General features: G+C 36.5%; 1 protein-coding gene across 25 annotated transcripts in view; it reads left to right on the top strand.

Moving 5' to 3' along the window:
• Positions 1-21,145, top strand: part of STAU2 (staufen double-stranded RNA binding protein 2) — a 342,658-nt gene that overhangs the window by 188,955 nt on the left and 132,558 nt on the right. For 22 of the 25 annotated variants that reach the window (XM_032271043.1, XM_032271042.1, XM_032271048.1 and 19 more), the window contains one exon: positions 15,242-15,549. In XM_032271043.1, the coding sequence (XP_032126934.1) occupies positions 15,242-15,549 (308 nt within the window). Of the gene's footprint in view, positions 1-15,241; positions 17,957-21,145 lie in introns of those variants that run through there. The other 3 variants (XM_032271055.1, XM_032271054.1, XM_032271056.1) reach the window with 1 other exon arrangement.

Below are 21,145 nucleotides of genomic sequence, written 5' to 3'. Positions count from 1 at the left end.
TGTATAGGGCTTTATTATTATGTAATCAGTTTTTCATTGATGAATATTTAGATTCTTTATAGTATTTTCCTATTATAAGTAATCTTGCCATGTAAAAATGTCATACCTAAGTAATTTTACATATGTAATAGCACACTTGTTGGATAAATTCCTACAAATGGATTTACTGCATTACAGAGTATGTATACTTTCAATTTTGATAGATGTTGCCAGAGTACTCTCAATAGACACCAGTTTACGTCTCTACCATCAATATATGAGATTTCCTGTTTCCCTACAGCTTCAGTAATACAGTGTGCTATCAAAATTGTGAATCTTTGCCAATCTGATAGTTGAAATATGGTATTCAGTATAGTTTTATTTTGCATTCCTCCTATTAAGAATGAGACTCAGTGTATATTTGGTATATCTATGAGCCATTTTTATACTTTTTCTGTGAATGGCATAACCATGTCTATTGTCCATTTGGAAATTAAGCTGATTAATCTTTTTTTCCTTTTTCTTTTTTTTTTTTTTTTTAACTTGGTAGGACTATGTGTGTGCATCTGTGTGCCTTTATGACATGAAAATACTTTTCTGTTTTCTTTGTTTATGATGGAATTTTCTTTTAAAGTTTGGTTTTTCTTTTTAATATATTTGAATGACATGTTGAAAGTCTTTTCTAGCATTTGTAATTTGGGTATGATTGATTAATAATACCGTCCCAATTCTGAAATTAAAAACATTTCTTTTAAGCTATCTTCTGAAACTTTTATAGTTGCATTTTTTGAAATTTTGAAGTCTTGATCCACCTGTGATTTATGCTGAAAGTATGGACCTAGCTTTACTCCCCACTGCATTGAGACTTCACTATTACCATATACTAAAATTCTGTATGAATTTTGCTTTATTCTAGACTTTCTGTTCTCCTCTGTTCATCTAACTATTCATGTGCCAGTTTTAATCATTGTTTTGTGTGTGGGGGTGGGGGACAGGGGTCTCTTCTCTGTTACGGAGCTCTGCCAGTTGTGCAGTGGCATGATCATAGCTCACTGCAGACTCGAACTCCTGGGCTCAAGGGATCCTCCTGCCTCAGCCTTTCTAGTAACTAGTTCTACAGGCACATGCCAACACACCCAGCTTTTTTTTCCCCCTGCTAGAGACAAGGTCTTGTGGAGTTACCCAGGCTTGTTTCAAACTCCTGGCCGCAAGTCATTCTGCCTTGGCTTCCCAAAGTATTAAGATTGTAGGTATGAACCACTGTACCTGGCTGAATCATTGAGTCTTTCTTGTGTTTTAACATGAGTCAGTTTAAAGCAATGTGTGTTTAAACAGATGTGAATAAAGAATTGCTCGGTCTGTAATCTTCTTGCACATACTATGTGGAGTACAAGTAATTGAAAAGACAAAAAAATATCTTTGGCAGCATAAATAAAAGGTGTGAGAGTAGTCAAAGCATCAATTATGAAGCACTAAAAGAAGCAACAGGGAACTAACTGTATGGTTGAAAGCTATTAAGGTTCAGGAAGGCAGTGTAGATTGCCTCCCTAAAACTTCTTTGTATAATGTTAATGCATCATTCATTCTTTCATTTTCTTAGAAAGTATTTATTGACTATATTGTACCCTTTTTGGTATTATTGGTGATTTCAGTAGTTTTTAAAGATGAAATTGCTTCTTGAAAGACAAGTCCATATATAAGATAAACACCACCATCTCTCTTACCCACTCACCCAAGCCTCCTCCCACACCCCGCTGGCAAATAAGAAAAGGAGGGATGCCCTGTAAGCCCAGCACTTGGGGGCTGAGGCGGGCAGATCAGTTGTAGTCAGGAGTTTGAGACCAGCCTGGCTAACATGGTGAAAAACCATCTCTACTAAAAATACAAAAATTTGCCAGGCGAGGTGTGGCACACACCTATAATCCCAGCTACTCAGGAGGCTGAGACAGGAGAACTGCTTGAACCTGGGAGGTGGAGGTTGCAGTGAGCAGAGATTGTGCCGTTGCACTCCAGCCTGGGTGACGGACTTAGACTTCATCAAAAAAAAAAAAAAAAAAGAGGAAAACCCGAAAAAAATGAGGCAAGTGTTATTTGGAAAAAAAAGTCATCAGTTTTCTTATATAGCATAGTATCTGGCATTGTTGGTGCTCAGTATTTGAACAAATGAAAGAATTAACATTTTCACTTTTTTCTCCACTGTATTAATGATCTTTTAAGTAGTTTATAACATATAACAATTAGAATTCTAGGAATTTAGAATTATCATCTAGATTCTCAGCATGGTATTGCTGGACTCAATATAATAATAATAATGGTTGTCATAATTAGTATTTCAGCAACTAATGGAAATAATACAGTTATTCTTAGTAGATTGCTTTGCTTTGGGTTAGAATTTTATTTGAATTCAGACCTCAAGATGTTCTCAATCGCAGGTTGGCAGTCTTTGAAAGATGATTTTTTATGACTTAATAAATGCAGTCTGTCAGAAAGACAGATCCTTTAAGCATGGTTTGCATAGAAGAAAAACAAGGAGTCCTAAGTGTGAAAAGGTTAGAGAATGTCCAGCCTCACATTTTACAAACAGGAAAAATGAGGCTCAGTTGATTTTATAACAGATCTAAAGACACTCATTATTAAAGATAGTGAAGACTTGCACTCATATCTTCTGAATCCAGGGCCTCCGCAGTTGCCACTAGGCAACACCTTTATTTCTGTATATATCACTTGCGGAAAAGGGAAAAAAAGAGAACAGTGTTTTTAAGAAATTCCACTAAAGTATGCATTTTTTGAAAGAATGTTTTATGTATCATATACTAGAATCCTTTTTAATAAAATGTTTAGGATGTTTTATTATGTGGAAAATGTTCAAATTATTGTTTCAGATACCAGATTCATATTTGGGTGGATCATGTAAAAATGCTAAATGGCTGAGAAACTATGGGAAATGTTTGTTTTAACTATTATTACATCAGTGACACAGCCATCTATATTACTTGATTTTTCTTAAGATTTAAAAAACTTTAGTAGTAGTCAAATTTTAAAAACACTCAACAGGCTTTTTGGGTGATGTTATTCAAGTGTATTCTTTTATTCCAAGCTTTCTGGTTTGTGTTAAGATGATTCATAGTTTATTAGCACTGAAAGAGATTTTCAAGTTCCTTAAGACTAATTCATTTTACAGATGAAGAAAGCATGATAAAGAGAATATCTGCTTCCTCAACTCAAACCCAGATAGCTGGGCTCCAGTCTGGTGCATTTACCAATGTACTATTGTCGTTTTTACTTTACTTCATTTTGTGTTAATACAGAGCATTATACTTCTTTTTTTTTTTTTGCTTTAGCATTTAAAAAAATTAATTACACTAAGTTCTTAACATCCTTGTTAGGTTCTTAGAAACCACTGCTTTAAATGAAATGACGTATAACAAAATCACTTTTACCATAGGCTGATTGATACAAACAAGAGTTAAGTTCTTACAACATATCTGTGTTTACAGAAACATCACCAGACTTTTCAATAAAGACCCAAATTGTAATATTAAATATTGAAATAAATATAAGTTTACACATATAATAGTAAGAAAGATTAATAAAAACAAGATAATTGTTTACTCAATGTGTGGTGAGTGATGGCAGTCATAGTGGTGGTGGGTTAAATCAAAGAATGTTTGCAAAGTGAAAATTGTAAGGAGTACTTCCTACCACCTGACACAATTCAAAAACAATAACAAATATGGTGGGTTCACTGAACTCTTTCGTACTGCATTGTTTATTGTTGTGCATTTGTGTAATGTATTAGTCTCTTCTCACACTGCTATAAAGACATACCTGAGACGGCAATTTATAAAAAAAAGAGGTTTGATTGGCTTATGGGTCTTCAGGCTGTTCAGGATTTTGCTTCTGGGGAAGGCTCAGGAAGCTTACAGTCATGATGGATGGTGAAGGGGAAGCAAGCATGTTTTCACATGGCCAGCAGGAGAGAGAGAGAGTGAGAAAGAGAGCAGAGGAGGTGCTACACACTTGCAAACAGGCAGATCTTGTGAAAACTCTATTAGGAGAACAATAAGGGAGATGTCTGCCCCCATGATTCAATCACCTCCCACCAGACCCCTCCTCTTAACACTGAGGATCCTGATTCTACATGAGATTTGGGTGCAGATACAGAGCCAAACCATATTATATGATTATCATGCATTTTACAGGTTTTAATTTTACATTAACTTATATTCATTCAGTCAGTCATTTTCTAATCCCCTTTTTCCATTCCGAGATTGAGGTTGGTCAGAACCTATCCTAGCAGCTTGGGGAGCAAAGGCAAGAACCAGCTCTGGACAGGATGCCATTCCATTTCAGGTCACGTGTGTGTGGGTGTACACACACACAACATGACACTCACACTGGGACACTCATTCTGGGACAACTTAGACCTGCCAGTGAACCTGATATGTATACATTTGAAATGTGGGCTGAAACTGAAGGACCTGGGAAAAACCTATGCAGATATGGGCAGAACATACTAACTCCACATAGACCATGGCCCCAGGTGGGATTTGATTTTTTTTTTCTCTTCAATATTATAACAAAATGATGGTGAACAAAACAACATTTTTTGAGGACCCACTGAGTATATTTTCTTTTGTTTTTTTAACTTTTGTATTTTAATATCAGGGGTACAAATGCACGTTTGTCATATAGGTAACCTTGTGTCCTGGGGGTTTGTTATACAGATTATTTCATTAGCCAGGTATAAAGCCTAGTACCCATTAGTTATTTTTCCTGATCCTTTCCCTCCTTCTACCATCTGCCCTTCAACAGTCTCCAGTGTGTGGTGTTCCCCTCATGTGTTCATGTGTTCTCATCATTTAGCTCCTAGTCATAAGTGAGAACATGCAGGATTTCATTTTCTGTTCCTGTGTTAGCTTGCCAAGGATAATGGCCTCCAGCTCCGTCCATGTCCCTGCAAAGGACATTATCTCATTCTTTTTTATGGCTGCATAGTCTTCCATGCTGTATGTATACCACATTTTCAACAAATGGTGCTGGAAAAACTAAATATTCCAGGTATCCAAAATATGCTGGTTCTGTTGGCACTCCAAGTAAAGCAAGACAAAAATCAGTCCCTTGGGAAGCCCTCTGAAGCTTAAAATGTTGTTTGCACATTCCATTCATCTTCACCCCAAGGGAGAAGTTGTGATCTGGAATGTTCTCTCCTGGCACTAAGCTATGCTGACTTAGGGGGCTGGTCTGGGTAAAATGAAATTGTTCTTACATGTTTCAGTGTGGCCATTCTTGGCTTTGTGCTCATCTGGGGTACTACAACCTCCTAACTGGATTCTGGAATTCTCAGAAAGGTATTTTGGCCTATATATCATTGTTAAGTCAGTGTATGAGTGGAGGAATAAGGGCTGAGACTTCTTGTTCTACCGTCTTGCTGGTGTCACCCAAGACTTCTTTTTTATTAAACTTTTTGTTTTGATGGCCAGGCATGGTAGCTCACGCCTATAATCTCAGTGCTTTGGGAGGCTGAAGTTGGAGCCCAGGAGCTTAAGACCAGCCTGGGCAACATAGCAAGATCCTGTCTCTACAATAAATTTTAAAATAATTAGTAAAACTTTTTGAGAAAATTGTAGATGCACGTGCAGTTGTAAGAATTAATACAAGGAGATCCTGTGGACCCTTTGCCTTGTTTATCTCTGGTAACATCTTACAGAATTATAGTACAATATCAAAACTAAGGTATTAATATAAATACGATACAGAACAGTTCTGTCACCCTCATGCTGCTGTGTTATAGCCATACCCTCTCCCCTACCGCCAACCCTGGATCAGGTGGGAATCCTGGTCTCCACATGGTCTCCACTGACACCATAGTGAGGTGACCTTGTTCCCACTAGTTCTGATTCTCCTTTATTTCTCTTCTGACACCACTCCAGCAGGGAGGGGAAGGGGCATCCTATTCTTGCTAGGTAGGAGTAGAAGTTTAGTGTCCCTGCATGGTCTTCACTGACACCACGGGGCTAGGATGAAAGTCCCAGCTGCCTACTCAGTTTTTTCTGTCACTACCATATCAAGGAAGTTAGGGAACCTTGTTACAGTTTTGCAAAGGTGAAAGTCCCCTCTCTGCCTTTGGTACATAGATTAAAGTGGGAGAACAGGGTTTTTTGTGTGTATATTTTGCTGGAATAAGGTGTGTTTTGTCTAAATTTTTTTTTTGCCATGCTGCTTGTTTCCTGGTTCTAAAAAGTGAATTTGTTATTTTTACAAGGAAATTTAAAAATTGAGTAAGTACTTAGTATTTAATTTTTGTATTTAAAAAAATATAATTTTGAGATGGGAGTCTTGCTGTGTTGCCCAGGCTGGTCTCAAACTTCAGAGCTCAAGCAGCCCTTCTGCCATAGCTTTCCAAAGTAATGATTATAGGTGTCAGCCACTGCACTTAGCCCAGTACTTAATACTTATACAGTTCCAGTTTGTTGTTTTTGTTCATAATATTGTGGAGTCTTCCATAAGTTTCTGCATAATATATAGACTAATTTGTAGTAAATTATTAAATCATAATTAGATCATATAAGGAGAATTGTAAGAAAGTTTTTTGTGGGTTAAATTCTTTCATTCTAAGGCTGTGCTTAAGTCTTTCTTTTATGTGAACCTAGTATTTGAAGTTACTTTCTTCCCACAAACAAAATTATGAAAATGGCCAAGTACATTACTTTTACATTTTTCTTGTGGGTGGTTTCACAATGAGAATGTCTGTCTATCTTTTTTAAAGAGACAGTGAGTCCACGCTGGACTACAGAGATGACATTGTAGCTCACTGCAGCCTTGGACTCCTCTGCTCAAAGGATCCTCCTGCCTCAGCCTCCTGAGCAGTTGGGACTATAGGCGCATGCCACCATGCCCAACTAAAGTTTTAATTTTTCGTGGAGACAGCATCTTGCTTTATAGCCCAGGCTGGTTTTGAATTCATGGCCTCAAGTGATCCTCCTGCCTTGGCCTCCCAACCTGTTGGGATTATAGGAGTAAGCCACCGTACTGGCCTTCATATTTTCTCTTACTGTGAGAGGGAGACTGAGGTTCATTGAGCCTAGAAAATAGGTTTGAAATGAAGAAATGAAGATCAATTATCTTGACAGTTTCTTGCCTCTATCATGGTGTTAGAATATTTCAAGATTCCGAATGCCCAGAGCTTCTTAAATGTGTAGATATAAAGAACAGTAGTTCTTGGTTTGTTGTTTGTTTTACTACTGAAAGGTAGTTATATGTGCTGACTGTAGTTAGACGCCTGGATATTGGCTCCAACACCTGCCACTTACTGGCTGTGACTTTAAGCCAGCCATATCACCTGTGTCTCAGGGCCTTCAGTTGTAAAATAGGGATATTCGTAGTCTCTACTTCTTGGGGGTCATTGTGACGATTACTAAACTAATATATGCAAAAATTTGGAACAAGCCTGATATCCAGTAAGGACTCTATGAGTTTTAGCTAGAATTATTATTGTTATCGTATTGTTATTGTATTGTGAGCTCTTTGCACGTATTGACTAGGAAGCGATAGATATCCTGGCAGAGAAGTACTGCGGTGCAGTGTTTGGAAGCTGCTGTGGTGGACATTTCAGTATGTGTTTCTTCCTGCTGAGAGATCAGGTCATTTGTGTCATATGTCAGACTTATGTAATCCATTTTTTAGTGTTTTTCTGTCTCAGGGGAAATCATAACTAATGGAGTTTTTCTGTGAAGAAACATAACCAAGGAGAATGATCTTTGTTTTACAAACAACATTTTAACCCCACTTAAACTAAAAATTGAAGAGGACTCATTATCCTCACAGGCTACTCTCAAACATCATTTTCACTGCAACTATTTTGTCTTACTTGGTAGAAATAGTCACAGTTGTATCTTTATTGAAAAACTGAGCCTTGAAAAAAATTTCTTCTAAATAAGCCAACTAAGCGAAATCTTCCTTATTACTAAGATGAGCGGTGAATGCACTTCTGGGGAATTCCTGAACTTCCCTGCACTACACTGAGTCATATACAATGTGCACTGCCCTTGTTGTGAAGTCAACCTATTTCAGACTATTTAGGGGCCCTTGGATTACTATTAAAAATCCATATGCCAGACTGTTCTTTGATTTACATGGCTCATTTTGGGCTCCAGAATCTTCTTGTTAAAGAACATTTCTGACAAAAGTGTAAGTTACTGCATTTGTGTAAGGTTAAAAAAAAAAAGATAAATGATGAATTTATTCATTATACCCAGGTTTATATTCTTTATTATTACATACTTTTGATTTTCCTGTTTTAAATTAAAAAATAACAGCCATGGATTTGAAAACTCTGACTAGCACTTTTCTTTGACTTAGGTTCACCAGCTTTCCAGAGGCATTTCCCAGTTCATCATAAATTGATCTTTAAAACATTTTTGAAAAACCTTTATTGTTATTGCTGTTTGTTTTTAGTGTTTCAGGAATATGTGTCATTTAGTATTTTGTATTCCTCCTTCTTCCTCTTGGAGGTGTGCTGTATGCTGTGTCATGGAGTGGGATTCTGCCTTTTTGGGGGCAAGACTGAACTAAGCTCACTTTCCTATTGGTACTGTGTTCACCAAAAGACAAATATCTTTCTGAAAAGTTCTTTGTCAGTAATTTTATTCATGAACGTTCACCAAATTAAGAACCCTTGGAATATATCATTATGTTAAATGTGCCAAAAAAAAAAAAGGACCAATAAAATGCACAAGTTAACAAAATCAGTGCTTCCGTTCAACTCTAAGGGTAAGAGCAAGGTTAATTTTCCCCACTGTTCAAGTTATGCTTTTTGAGCATATTAAAACATATCATTTTGTTCATCTGTTCAATAATGACTTTTTTTAATGTCTCTTTTTCTAACTTTATCTTCCAAGGTGATTCTAAAACTGATCTTAAGAAGAAACCTCTAACAAATTCTTTACCTTTTTTATTTTTTTCATTGTTTCGCTCTTAGCTAACATTTTCTCTTTTTAGTTTTTCACGAGAGTTTATTTTAAATTTTGCATTGTTGATTTTTGGTTTATTTGGCTTAAAAATTAGGCAGAACTAAGGGTCTGAGGGCGGCCTCAGCTGGAAGACCAGATTGGCAGTGAGCTATGTGAAAAAGAAGAGGTGGAGCCACATACAAATACTGTCTGTTCCATTGGATCCCAACAACAGGGCAGCAGCAAGGGGGATTTCTGTAGCTCACATCAGTCTAGTACCTAAAGATCATGCCAAGGATGCATTCCGTCTGTCCCTGACCTTCAGGGATATGACCATGGTGGTCATGGTGGTCCCGTAGGTTCCCTTGGGTCACATGTACTCTTACCTAATATGTGGCCTCAGACCACCCTAGGAAAGAACAGGATCCCAGCTATGAGGCCGACACTGCCATCAGGATCTCTCTTGCTTTCATGTAGCTAAAAGTCAAGCACCCAGAGCCTGGGGAGCCAGGGCCTGTGCATTAGGCAAAGACTGTGAGCAAAGCTGATAAGGAAGAGGCATTGCCATTGCCAGCCCTGCTTATCCTCAGGGCTATATCTAGGACTGGTGCTGCCGCCAGTCCTTGCCACTTTGGTGTCCCCAGTACCGCCCTGTTCCAGGGTCTCTATATTGAGGGAGAGGCCCAGAGCTGCATAAAACGGTGCTTTTGTGTCAGTGTTTAAAAAAAATTTTTTTAAGTGTAATAATGATAGACTCACAAGAAGTCGTAAGAATGGTACAGAGAGATTGCATGTACCCATAACTCAGCTTCTTCCAGTGGTGATGTCTTATATAACTATAGTATATTTTCAAAACCAAGAAATTGCCACAACGCAGTGAACTAGACCACAGACCTTATTTGGAGCCTACCAGTTCTCATACAAATGATTTTTTAAAATCACTATAAGACAGATAATCATGCTGTTGTTCATACTTTTCTCACATTTCCCGTTTTGAACCAGAAGCCCCTGTTTCTAGTTCTTAAGAATTTTTAATTATAATTTTTTATTGTGAAAAACTCACTGTGGCAAAGTGGGCCTGAGTAGTATTGGATATTTGGAAATTTGTAAACAAATTTATAGTCTACCATTATTGAGGCATAAATTCAATCTGGCAATGGAAATATAAAGATTTTTTCAAAGCTTTGCTGTGGATAATGAAAAGAAATTATTTTATTGTGAAATAGCTATGCTCATTCCAAGGACTTCCAGAGAAACTGGGAGTTCCAGTGGAGTGACATTAACCATTTGGATCAGTGTGGTAGCATTATAATTCTTGCTGCATTTGTGTGCCGCGTTTTAATACCTCTGATACCACTTGCTACTCATAAACATTTATGTTCTTCAGCATCTCTGAAAGAATCATGACATCAGTGATCACTGAAAGACAAGGTTCACTTATAAAACCTTTTAAGAGATCTCCAATTCAAAACTTCCTCTACAACTCTTCAGTAAGAACTGGAGCTCCATAAAGATGCTCTGGGAGGACTTGTGTGCTAGCGGATTCATATACCCATCTGAAAGAAGCACAGATCTACTGAGCAAAAATGTGTCAAGTGGGCACAATAGCCTGGCATTTCTTATAAGATATCACAGTCCCTGGCAACTTTAGACCTTTAAAATCATATATGAACTTCACATACATCAGTGAGATTTTGGTGAGCTCATCTCTGGAACATCTAGGGACAATCATGACATGGGTCATCCTTGGAGCCAATCTGGGCAAACTCCAGGCATTGAGTTTACTTACTGGGTTAAGCCTTAGGGGTTTGGAACTGGGGGGATGATGCGTTTTGTTTCCTACCTGTTCTTGTAGGAGGCTGTTTAATGTAATGGTTAAGCATCCAGACTCTAGAGACAGACTGCCTGGAGTCAAATTCTAGCATTGCTGTTTATTATCCATATGACCTTGGGGGAGTTTCATAATTTCTCCATGCTTCAGTTTTTTAAATCTCTAATATAGAAAAATAATAATAATACCCATTTCATATGATTGTTACTGGAATTAAATGAGAAGTAAAGTAGTAGAATAGTGCCCATGTTGTATCCACATTGTAGTGTACCGTGGTTATAGACTATATGCAGTGGGAACATCAAAGGCAAAATCAGCGACAAAAGATAGATGATGGCAGAATGGGTTCAGGACCTCTTCAGATAAAGGGTGAATGAATATAATGGATGTTATAAGCCTGAGCAAGGGAAGTGTAGTGGTTGAAGTCCATGAGCAAAACTGAGGTCAAAGGAGGCACAGACCTAAAGTAGTTACATGAGAAAAAGTTTATCCTGAGCAAAAATAAATTCACAGCGAATTACTGTAGAGTGGAAATGGTTATGTAGAGTAACTGAAACCTGTTGTGGGAGCAGTGTGGGAAAACAGTCACATCCTACTAATAGAAGTATAAATTGGGCTAGTTTTTTGGGAGAAACCTAATTGTCAAAATAAATTTAAGGTCCTTAAATATGCATACCCTAAATTACTCTTGATTCTACTTTTAGAGCTTTATACTATTGACAAGCAACTTAATTTGCAACAGGAAGATCCTAAGTGAATTATGACCCATCCAAACACTGTTACTGATGTTCAAGTTAAAAGTCATTCAGTTCTTGACCACATAAATCTATGTCTTTATACTATTTCTATGACAGGTCTGCTAGTTGAACTCTGTAGAAAGGAATCTTCTTTATTTGTGAAGAAAAGTGGACTCAGGCTTTACTGTATAAGAAGAGAGCCTGAACTCCACGTTCTTATGCTATGAGGTAATGCCTCTCTTGAGTGTGGAGAGAGCATTTTTGTTGCTTTATAATATTGCTATTGGCAAACCCATTAGTGCTGTATAATAACAATATTGAAGTAATGCTGTTAAGTTTCTTGATTTTTTAAATTGAGTATAGAAGTTAGAGTCATAACATTTATTTGTTAAATTAAAATATATATAATGTTTATGCAGATAGTAAAAAAACAAAAATCAGTAATATGTCGCTTCATCAAATTGGCAAATTTTTTTTTACAACTTTATTGAGGTATAATTGAAGTATAATAAACTGCACATAATGTCTACAGTTTAATCAGTCTTGACATTTTCATCTTCCCCAGAGATTTCTCATACCCTTTTGCAATCTATCACTCCCACCAGCTCCACTCTCCAGGCAACCACTGACCTGCTTTCTGTTACTGTTGATGGCTGGCAAAGATTTTTTAATAGTAATATCCAATACCAAAATAGGAAACAAGGTACTTTCATATATCTCTGTGGGAGTCTGATATTGGTACAACTTCTTTGGAGGGCAATTTATTAGTTTCAGAAACCCTAAATATCCTTTCAACCAGCAATTCCACTTCTAACTTGATGAAGTAAATTTTTATGTGAATAAGGATTGAATTACAAGAATGTTCATCAGTGTGTTTATAATTGCAAAAAACTGGCAATAAATTAGATGTCCAATATTATGGAATTGTTTAAAGAAACAGTTCATACATTTAATGAAATGCTATGCTTTTAGTATTAGTAGTAGAAGTATATTGTTTTGTAAACAATGACAGGATCATATGTTATTCCTATGTTTTTAACTTGTTTTTTCAGTACACAGCAACTAAAAAGTACATAGATAAAACAGGATTTAAAAACATATCTTTAAAGCGAAATGTTGAAAGTAGTGTCCTTTGGCTGATGAGATTTATCTTAAGTTTTTCCAGTATATAATGTTTTCTTGTAAAAAAAATTTATTGAAATTTCTTTCTGATTATAAAAAGCTAATGTAGAGAATTTGAAAGCTAACATAAAAGGAATAAAGAAAATACATAAAATAGGATTGATAGACAGTCATCCCTTGGTATCTGTGAGGAACTGGCTCCAGGACCACTTATAGATACCAAAATCCACAGATGCTCAAGTCCCTGATAGAAAATGGCATCATATTTGCATATAACCTATGTACATACGCCAGTATACTTTAAATCCTCCCTGGATTACATAACATCAAATACAATGTAAATGCTATGTAAGTAGTTATTATACTGTATTGGTTTTTAAGTTTGTATTGTTTTTTATTGCTGTATTGTTATTTTTTATTGTGTGGGGTTTCCTGGTGTTGTTTTGTTGTTGTTGTTGTTGTTTCTCTTTAGACATATTTTCTATTTATATTTGGTTGAATCCAGGGATGTAGGACTCAAGTATGCAGAGGGCTGTCTGTATTATTTTAAGCTATTTAAAGTTTTTTCTTTTTAAAAAAAAAAAAAACTTACGAAACTCTTTTATACTTGAATGGCATCAGAGTAAAGTTCCCTGGACCTTGGCCCCTGCCTGCCTCCACCTGTTGCAGTCCCTGCTCTCTGTATGCTCTTGTGGTAAGGCATGCCCTGAGGTTTCCTAGAACACAAATTCTCTAGGTCCTTGCCCTTGCTCCTGCTGGCCATCCGCCATCAGTCCTATTCCTCCTTGACTATGTTCTCCTGATCCTTTGAAATTTACTGTCATTGTCATCTCCAGCAAGCCTTTGCTGAGCTTTTAGCACTTCTCCTTTCCCATTCCCACTGCTCTCTATACCCATCCCTAGCGAGACCCCTATCACATTGTATGATTCATTTCATTCCTCTCCTGGCAGACTGAGCATGGCTTGATATCGGGACAGTATTGGTTGGCACAATACCTGGAGCTTAACTAGCACAATAGCAGTTGGAGCTTAACTAAGAGAGTATGTGCATGTGTGTAACCGAACAATAGAAATAAAGATGTGTTGGAATCAAATAGCCTAGAGTATTGGATATATCTGTATGACTGGAACATGGGATCTTCATGAAATATTTAGTAGATGAGGATAGAGAGTAAGTACGAGCCAGATTATTAAGGGCTTCCTAAGTTATCCTAAGGATTTTGGGTCCTATATCGTAACTGACAAACCAGTGAAAAACCTTTAAGTAAGTGAATGGTCTAGCCTTGGCAAGATGGTAGAATAGGAAGCCCTGGAGCACAGCAATTTAACTATAAATTTATAGGTGAATTTTCTTTGTCAGAATCCAGAAATCAGTTAAGAGGCCCCTGTGTGCCAGGTGAGCATGAAACTAGCCGGATCTTAATTGGCATACTCTCATGCCGTAATCCCTATCTATAGTGCAGTGCCATATAATCAGGACAGCCACCCCCTACCCCCAGCTCCCAGCTTCTTTCTGCCTGGAAGGGGAAAGATGTGTACCATACATCCAATGCCTTAGTTTTTCTGGGGCTACCCAAAGGACTGGCTTCTGTCTGGCCAGTCTCAGAGTGCTGACAGGACATGGCATATTTTAGCAACCGGGGGCCAGTGAAAACAGAGGTAGGTGGTGGTGGTGGTCACCGTAACCATCCTCTCCTCAGCCAAGCACAAAGCTAATAGTTGAAAAGCTCCAGCAGTCAGTTTTTTCCTGGAGAGGCAAAGAGGTGCACCATGTATCCAGTGACCCAACTTATCTGGGAGTTGCCTAAAGACTTGACTTCAGTCTTGCTTGTCTCAAAGCTCTGAGCCCCAGGCTCATTCCTCTTGATTTCAGAATCTGTCCGTGGCCTGACTTGAATTAATGCACTAGATAATCCCTAGAATGGTCAGATTCTTGAGATGTTTGAGCAACATGATAACTACTTGATTATTAGTAAATCAGAGATGGTTGCCTGGAGTCTAGATTGGGTCACGAGTAGCCTCATGGTGGTATGAGCAAAGCAAGTTAGGGAGAGTACTAGTTTATAGATGATACCCTGTTGTTTTTTTAGGTGTTCGTGAGTTAGAGTTGTCTGTGGGACATCCTTGTGAAGGTGAGAGGACCATTAGGCTGTTGAATACCTGCATTTGTAGCTCCAAATAAATTTGGATGGATTCAGCTTTCATTTTACCTGGTGTGCCTCAGTTGCTATATATGTTGGGGTTTCATGCCTCTTTTATGAGATATAAAATATTAAAATGAAAGGTGAAGACACTGCAGATTCCCAATTTTCGCCCTCATTGTAATTCCACACATCAGTTTCCCTTGTCCCTTTATAGCCTCCCTACTACACACAAGTCCCAATGAAACCACTTTTTTGGATTTTTTTAAACTTGTAATTTTAGGAAAATTGAAACAACGTTATTCACCTTTTAATAGAAGCTGCAAATGCCTCTACAGTATGACAAAGATACTTGATTGGCAGTGTTTCTCATTTCTTTGTTATTATACCAAGTAAAGCCATTGAGTTAATAATGCTATAACATGTTTCTATCTTAATTATTTTAAGTGTAATAACAGTATCCCTTCATTTTATTTATAGCTCCAAAAGGAATTCTTCATTTGTCTCCTGATGTTTATCAAGAGATGGAAGCCAGCCGCCACAAAGTAATCTCTGGCACCACTCTAGGCTATTTGTCACCCAAAGATATGAACCAACCTTCAAGCTCTTTCTTCAGCATATCTCCCACATCGAATAGTTCAGCTACAATTGCCAGGGAACTCCTTATGAATGGAACATCTTCTACAGCTGAAGCCATAGGTTTAAAAGGAAGTTCTCCTACTCCCCCTTGTTCTCCAGTACAACCTTCAAAACAGCTGGAATATTTAGCAAGGATTCAAGGCTTTCAGGTATGAATTAAAAGCAAAAACAAAAACAAAACAATTCATTAGCCTCAGATCCTTCATCTCTATCCATCACAAGGCTCATTCTTGCCTGCTAGTGTGGCCTACATGCCACTTACATTCTAAGTTATTTAGGAACACAAAGGACAGATGAAAAAAGAGCCATATGCACATGCTTCATTTTCTCTTATTTTTGTTCTATCTAGTAATCCTTTTGCTGCCTTTTCTCCATTTTCCTTCTATTTCTTTTATAAACATTTTTCATACTCTTCACTGTCTTCCATTTGGTCTTGATTAGGTGCATCTATCTCTTCACTCTGTCTTCCACAAACAAAAATTCTGCCTTCAGACATTTGGTGTTAGTATTTCACACTCAGTTCGCTCTCTTTTTACATAAGGATTGAGTTTTTTTTAATGATGATTTTACTTTTTAGCAGTTTTGAATTTTGCATTCTGTTGCTAGTATTGATTCAGGTACACCATTAAGATACAACATTCCAGAAGTCTGTTACCTTAGGAGTTAATTAAACATGGTATTTGAAGAATAATGAAATGCTTAATAGTTGTTTGAGGCATAACAATGTGTATTTGTTTTACTGGATCATGTTTTGAACTGACTAGGGAGGGTAGCGCCTGCTTCAGATGGTACCAACAATTCTATTTCAGTGGGTAGTCTAAAACTAGCATATAGTTTAACTTAACTTGTTGTGTATGTGAATTTAGGGATGGAAACTTTTTTTCCCCTGTTTATTCTTTGTTTCCTTTTGGAAAAAACCCTACAAAAACCAACACTCCTTTATAGATACATCAGAGCTTTTAAAAGAATTGTTAACTCTAGGAAGGGGAAATATCTGTGTCCTGATTTCTTAGTTGCCTTGAAAATCATGTACTGAACTGTAACCGCTAACTTGACTGGATGAACTACAGTTTGCTTGTGTGTAGAGAGTGTATTGCTTCCTCAGATTTCACTGTTTTCATCTTTTTTTCCATCTTAGTCTTTATTCCTTAAGACCAAAAACTGTAATATCCTTTAGAAATGCTCTACAAGATCTGTATTGTGTAGAATGATCATGTATTTATAAAAATTTTACAAGTTTAGATTATAAAATGAAAAAAAAGATCATGTGTTTGGGGGTATTTTGCATGTTTGGATTTCCCCGCCCTTCACCGAACCCTTCTGATTCTTTCAAAGTATTGCCAGGTAGTTGTTAGTGTTTTTAATTGGACTATTAATATGAACTTAAAGAAGCTGTTACAAATTATTGGCTCTGTCATCTGAAATTTTAACCACTTAATTTAAAGTTATAATTTTAGAGTTTGTTTTTGTTGTTTTACCTTAAAAAACACAATAAATCACTGTTTAAAAAAAGATCTCGATTTATATAAAGTACTGGAAAAAAACCTAAGTAATTTTTAGTTCTATCTATAATCTGCATAGGATGAATTAGAAATAAATTGTGATGAAAAGAAATTCACTGCTTATTTATGAATCTAGTCATGTAGAAATGTCTGAGAATAATACTGTATTCTTATAGAAACAAAGTACAAATTTCATTCAAGCTCTGAATTGGTCTTTTGCTTGGAGCTGTTGTTACCATAGATGTAATTGTGCTACCAGAACTTAATTTTTTAAATTTGTTTTTATTTGTTAGTTCTTGGCAATGACAATAATTATAATTTTAACGTATCTTCACTGTAGCCAACACACGGAGTCTGCTTCCCTCATTATTGCATTGCTTAGGCCTCTTTAAAAAGCTTATCCTGACATAATATACTCTTATTATGGACACGTTACACGTTTCCTAATCTGTGTATTGTGATTTTTACATACTAATGAATATAAACAGATGGTTTTAAAATATTACTGTGCTTTTTCGGTTGAATGAGCTGGTATTCATGCGAAATACTGTGTCACTGATGGACCACCACCTGCAGCTAAGCAGTGAGCAGAATCTCTGGGAAATGGCTTAGTCCAGCCACATGCATAGCCCATCTTCATAATGTCGCAGAAAAAGATTCTTTGTGGTTAAGAGTTTTAAAGCCTATTTCTTTATAGGCAACTCTCTCAGGCATATTTACCTGGTAGAAAAACATGTAGATTGTTTCTATTACTTAAATGTTTTAATTGAACTGTAGTTTAGAAATTATAGGACCAGCTTGTTACAGATTATATACAATATATTCTGTTACTTTTATTTCTGGAACTCAAAAACAATAAATTCGTTTTCTGTGTTTCTAGGTTAGAACTTTTTTATTTTATTGCACACTGAACAGATATTATTGGTTATTAAATATTTTGTAAACCCTTCCTTGGCTTTCCTTGCCCATTGCAATTTGATTTAAGCCTACTAGAGCCATTGTGTGTGACAGCTATATTGTATTACAAAGTAAAAATATGTGAGTGTATTGAAAACAAAGTTGTTTTAACCTTTAATTTTGTTTCATTACCCAGTATTTAATTCAAATTTATAAATTACAAAAAGCTACTTTGCTCAACTGACTGTAGATATCCAAGCTCAAATCCTTTCTTTTAAATCTACAAAATACGTAAAACGTATATACAATTAAAGTTATTAATAAAATTGACTTAGCAGAATGTGACCGAACACTTGCACATTCTCAGCAGTTCTTTTATTCTTGTTTGGTCTCACCTAAAGTTTTTATCATATTTTAGAATCGAACCTTTTAGATCTCTGTCAGAAATGAATGTTTATTTCTTTCAAGTTTTATCAAGTATTAATACATTTTATTTACCTTCTTTTAAATGTTTTATTCAGTAGTTCTGTGAACTTCAGACTTTGTTATTCAGCCTAATCATATGCTTCTATAACTTCTACAGATTTTATAAAAACTCATTCAAACTTGTAGTCCTACCATAGTGTTTCAGGGTTCCTTGTTGTGTACTCTTTTATTATAATGCCAAAATGTTTCAAAATCATTCATTTTTTTAAGAAAATTATTATGCAAAAGACACTCTTGAAATGCTGTGCATTTGAACTGAAGTGAAAGAATTTGTTTCATGTTGTGCTTTACATTATTCTAAGGTTTCACATCTTTAATATGCTTTTATATGCTAATTATATTAGAAATGTCTTTATAACTAAATACAAGTGGTTTCTTTGTTTAAATTAGTCATTAAAAACTAGGTTGGAAATGAAAGTGGATTATTTTAGTAAATCATCCCTTCTAGATGGATTTCATTTCAGTTTGCTATTCTGTGCCTCTCCTGTGAGCATGATCCACTGAAACAGTGTTGTTTGTGAAACCTTCAGAGTATAACACGCTAGTTTTTTTTCTCACACAAATAATATAAAGAAGTGCTTAGTCGGTGTTTTACTTAAACTATGATTAGTTTATTTAGCAAAATCAAGGAGTGTTTTATGGAGGGGCATTTCATTATTGTATTATAATCATGCCATTTCCAGCAAGATGAGAATGTCTACTTAAAGTCTTCCTTTTCAAATATAATTCATGCTTAATACATTTCAACTGATGTGCCTCCTTTTGTTGAGTTTAATATGATGATAGCAGGCTTCTTTTGTAGCCACAGACTTCTTTAGTTATTTATTTTTTAACAATATGACTTTAGTATAGATTACATTGAGATGGGGCTGGCGGGAGTGGGTTAGGAGTGGCCGGTCTCCCTGAGAATCTGAGAATCAACCTTTCTCCTTTCTGTTTATTCTTATCTCTCCTATAGCTCATGCTTTCCAATACATATAGTTACCATCAACCTGGCTATTTGCAGCAGCTTTTTTTTTTTTAAGAATAAGGTATTCATTTTTGATAAGAGATCAATACAAGTTCAACTTTGTAGATTTCTCTTAGGAGAATATGGAGAAAGAAATCATCCATGTACATACCTACCCACACTTAGGAATATAGTTGTCCCTTTGTATCTATCGGAAGGATTGGTTGTAGGACCCCCAACGCTACCAAAGTTCATGGACGCTCAAGTTCATTATATAAAATGTTATTTACATATAACATACATATATCCTCCCTTACACCTTTAATCATATCTAGATGACTTATAATAATACAATGTAAATGCTACGTAAATGATGTTATACTATATTGCTTTTTTGGTATTTTTTATTCTTTTTAAATATTTTTGATATTTGGATGCATAACCCATGGATATGAAAGGCCAATTGTTTGTTTTCCCCCCATTTTTAATTTGTAATTGAAACATAACTTACCATGTTGCCTCTGAGCTCAAATGTTCATTTAGGCTATTAAGCAAATGGTATAAAACCATAAGAAATTACTTAGACTACAATGAGCAAAACATATTTGTGGGTTTGGTCAGCAGATGCTGCCCTGATTTGCCATTAAAATCTTAAAAATTCTTAAAAAGCTGTCTTGAATTTGACCTCTACTACCTTCTAAGGAACCTGGAAGGACCCTGTGTTAGAACTCTCCTGAAGGCTTGTTCTTCCTTTAGTGATCTTAACGCTCAGATTTGTCCTTCCAGTGGGCAGCCCCAGTTCATACAAACTGACCTGTTGTGTCTGGTGTCTTTAGACTTTGATATGTTGGCCAAATTCCACAGGGTATTCAAACATAACACATACCTGTACTTCCATTAAAAACCAGGGGAATTGGGCCGGGCATGGTGGCTCACACCTGTAATCCCAGCACTTTGGGAGGCTAAGGCAGGCGGATCACCAGGTCAAGAGATCGAGACCATCCTGGCCAACATGCTGAAACCCTATCTCTACTAAAAATACAAAAATTAGCTGGGCGTGGTGTCATGTGCCTGTAGTCTCAGCTACTCAGGAGGCTGAGACAGGAGAATCACTTGAACCCGGGAGGCAAAGGTTGCAGTGAGCCAAGATCGTGCCACTGCACTCTAGCCTGGTGACAGATTGAGATTCCGTCTAAAAAAAAAAAAAAGTGGAATTTTAGTTCAACTCATTTTGCTGAAATTTTAAACTCCATTTAAAAAAATATATGTTTGTAGAAAGAAATCCTGGTGCATATAGAAACTGCAATGAGTAACAGTAATTCAGGTAAGAACCAAGCAGGCCTCGAGTAGAAGAGTCCATTATTATTGCAGAGACTATCTGGGACTAGCCACCCACCTTGTGTTGCTGTGGGACATAACCACCAATAAAGATACTCATTTTGAGCTTTGATGCACCAGTGCCTGCATATGTAGTAAGGCACACAAGATACTTCAAAGTATAAGTAATATATAAACACAGTAAGAGCTGTTCCAACCCCAGAAACTTTAATGTAAATCTGAAATGAGCCATCGTGATGCAGAAAAAGATTGTCATTTTGCAGCCTTTCAAGTAGAACTATCTGATAACCTTTTCTGTTTGTATCAGAACAGATTTCAACTCAACATGAAAATTTTACTGCTTCGAATTATTTGAAAATCAAGTATTTGAAGGAAAAAAACTATTTCTCATCTAAAGATGGATTATATTTCCTTTTGCTAGATAGGATTGGCAATGATGATGATGTGATTTTTTATTTAAGGACATAAAATTAATCATAGTACTCATCAGGTGGCTGGCAGCTGCATACCTACACTCACTCCAAGTCATGTTGAAGTGACTCCAGCATTTCCCTTCCTCCAATATCCAGCTGT

This window comes from Sapajus apella, unplaced genomic scaffold (genome assembly GCF_009761245.1).
Source record: "Sapajus apella isolate SASKATOON/1434 unplaced genomic scaffold, GSC_monkey_1.0 scaffold222, whole genome shotgun sequence".
Taxonomy (NCBI): Eukaryota; Metazoa; Chordata; class Mammalia; order Primates; family Cebidae; genus Sapajus; species Sapajus apella.
Note: the sequence above shows the minus strand (reverse complement) of the source record. Positions and strands in the feature narration are given on the sequence as shown.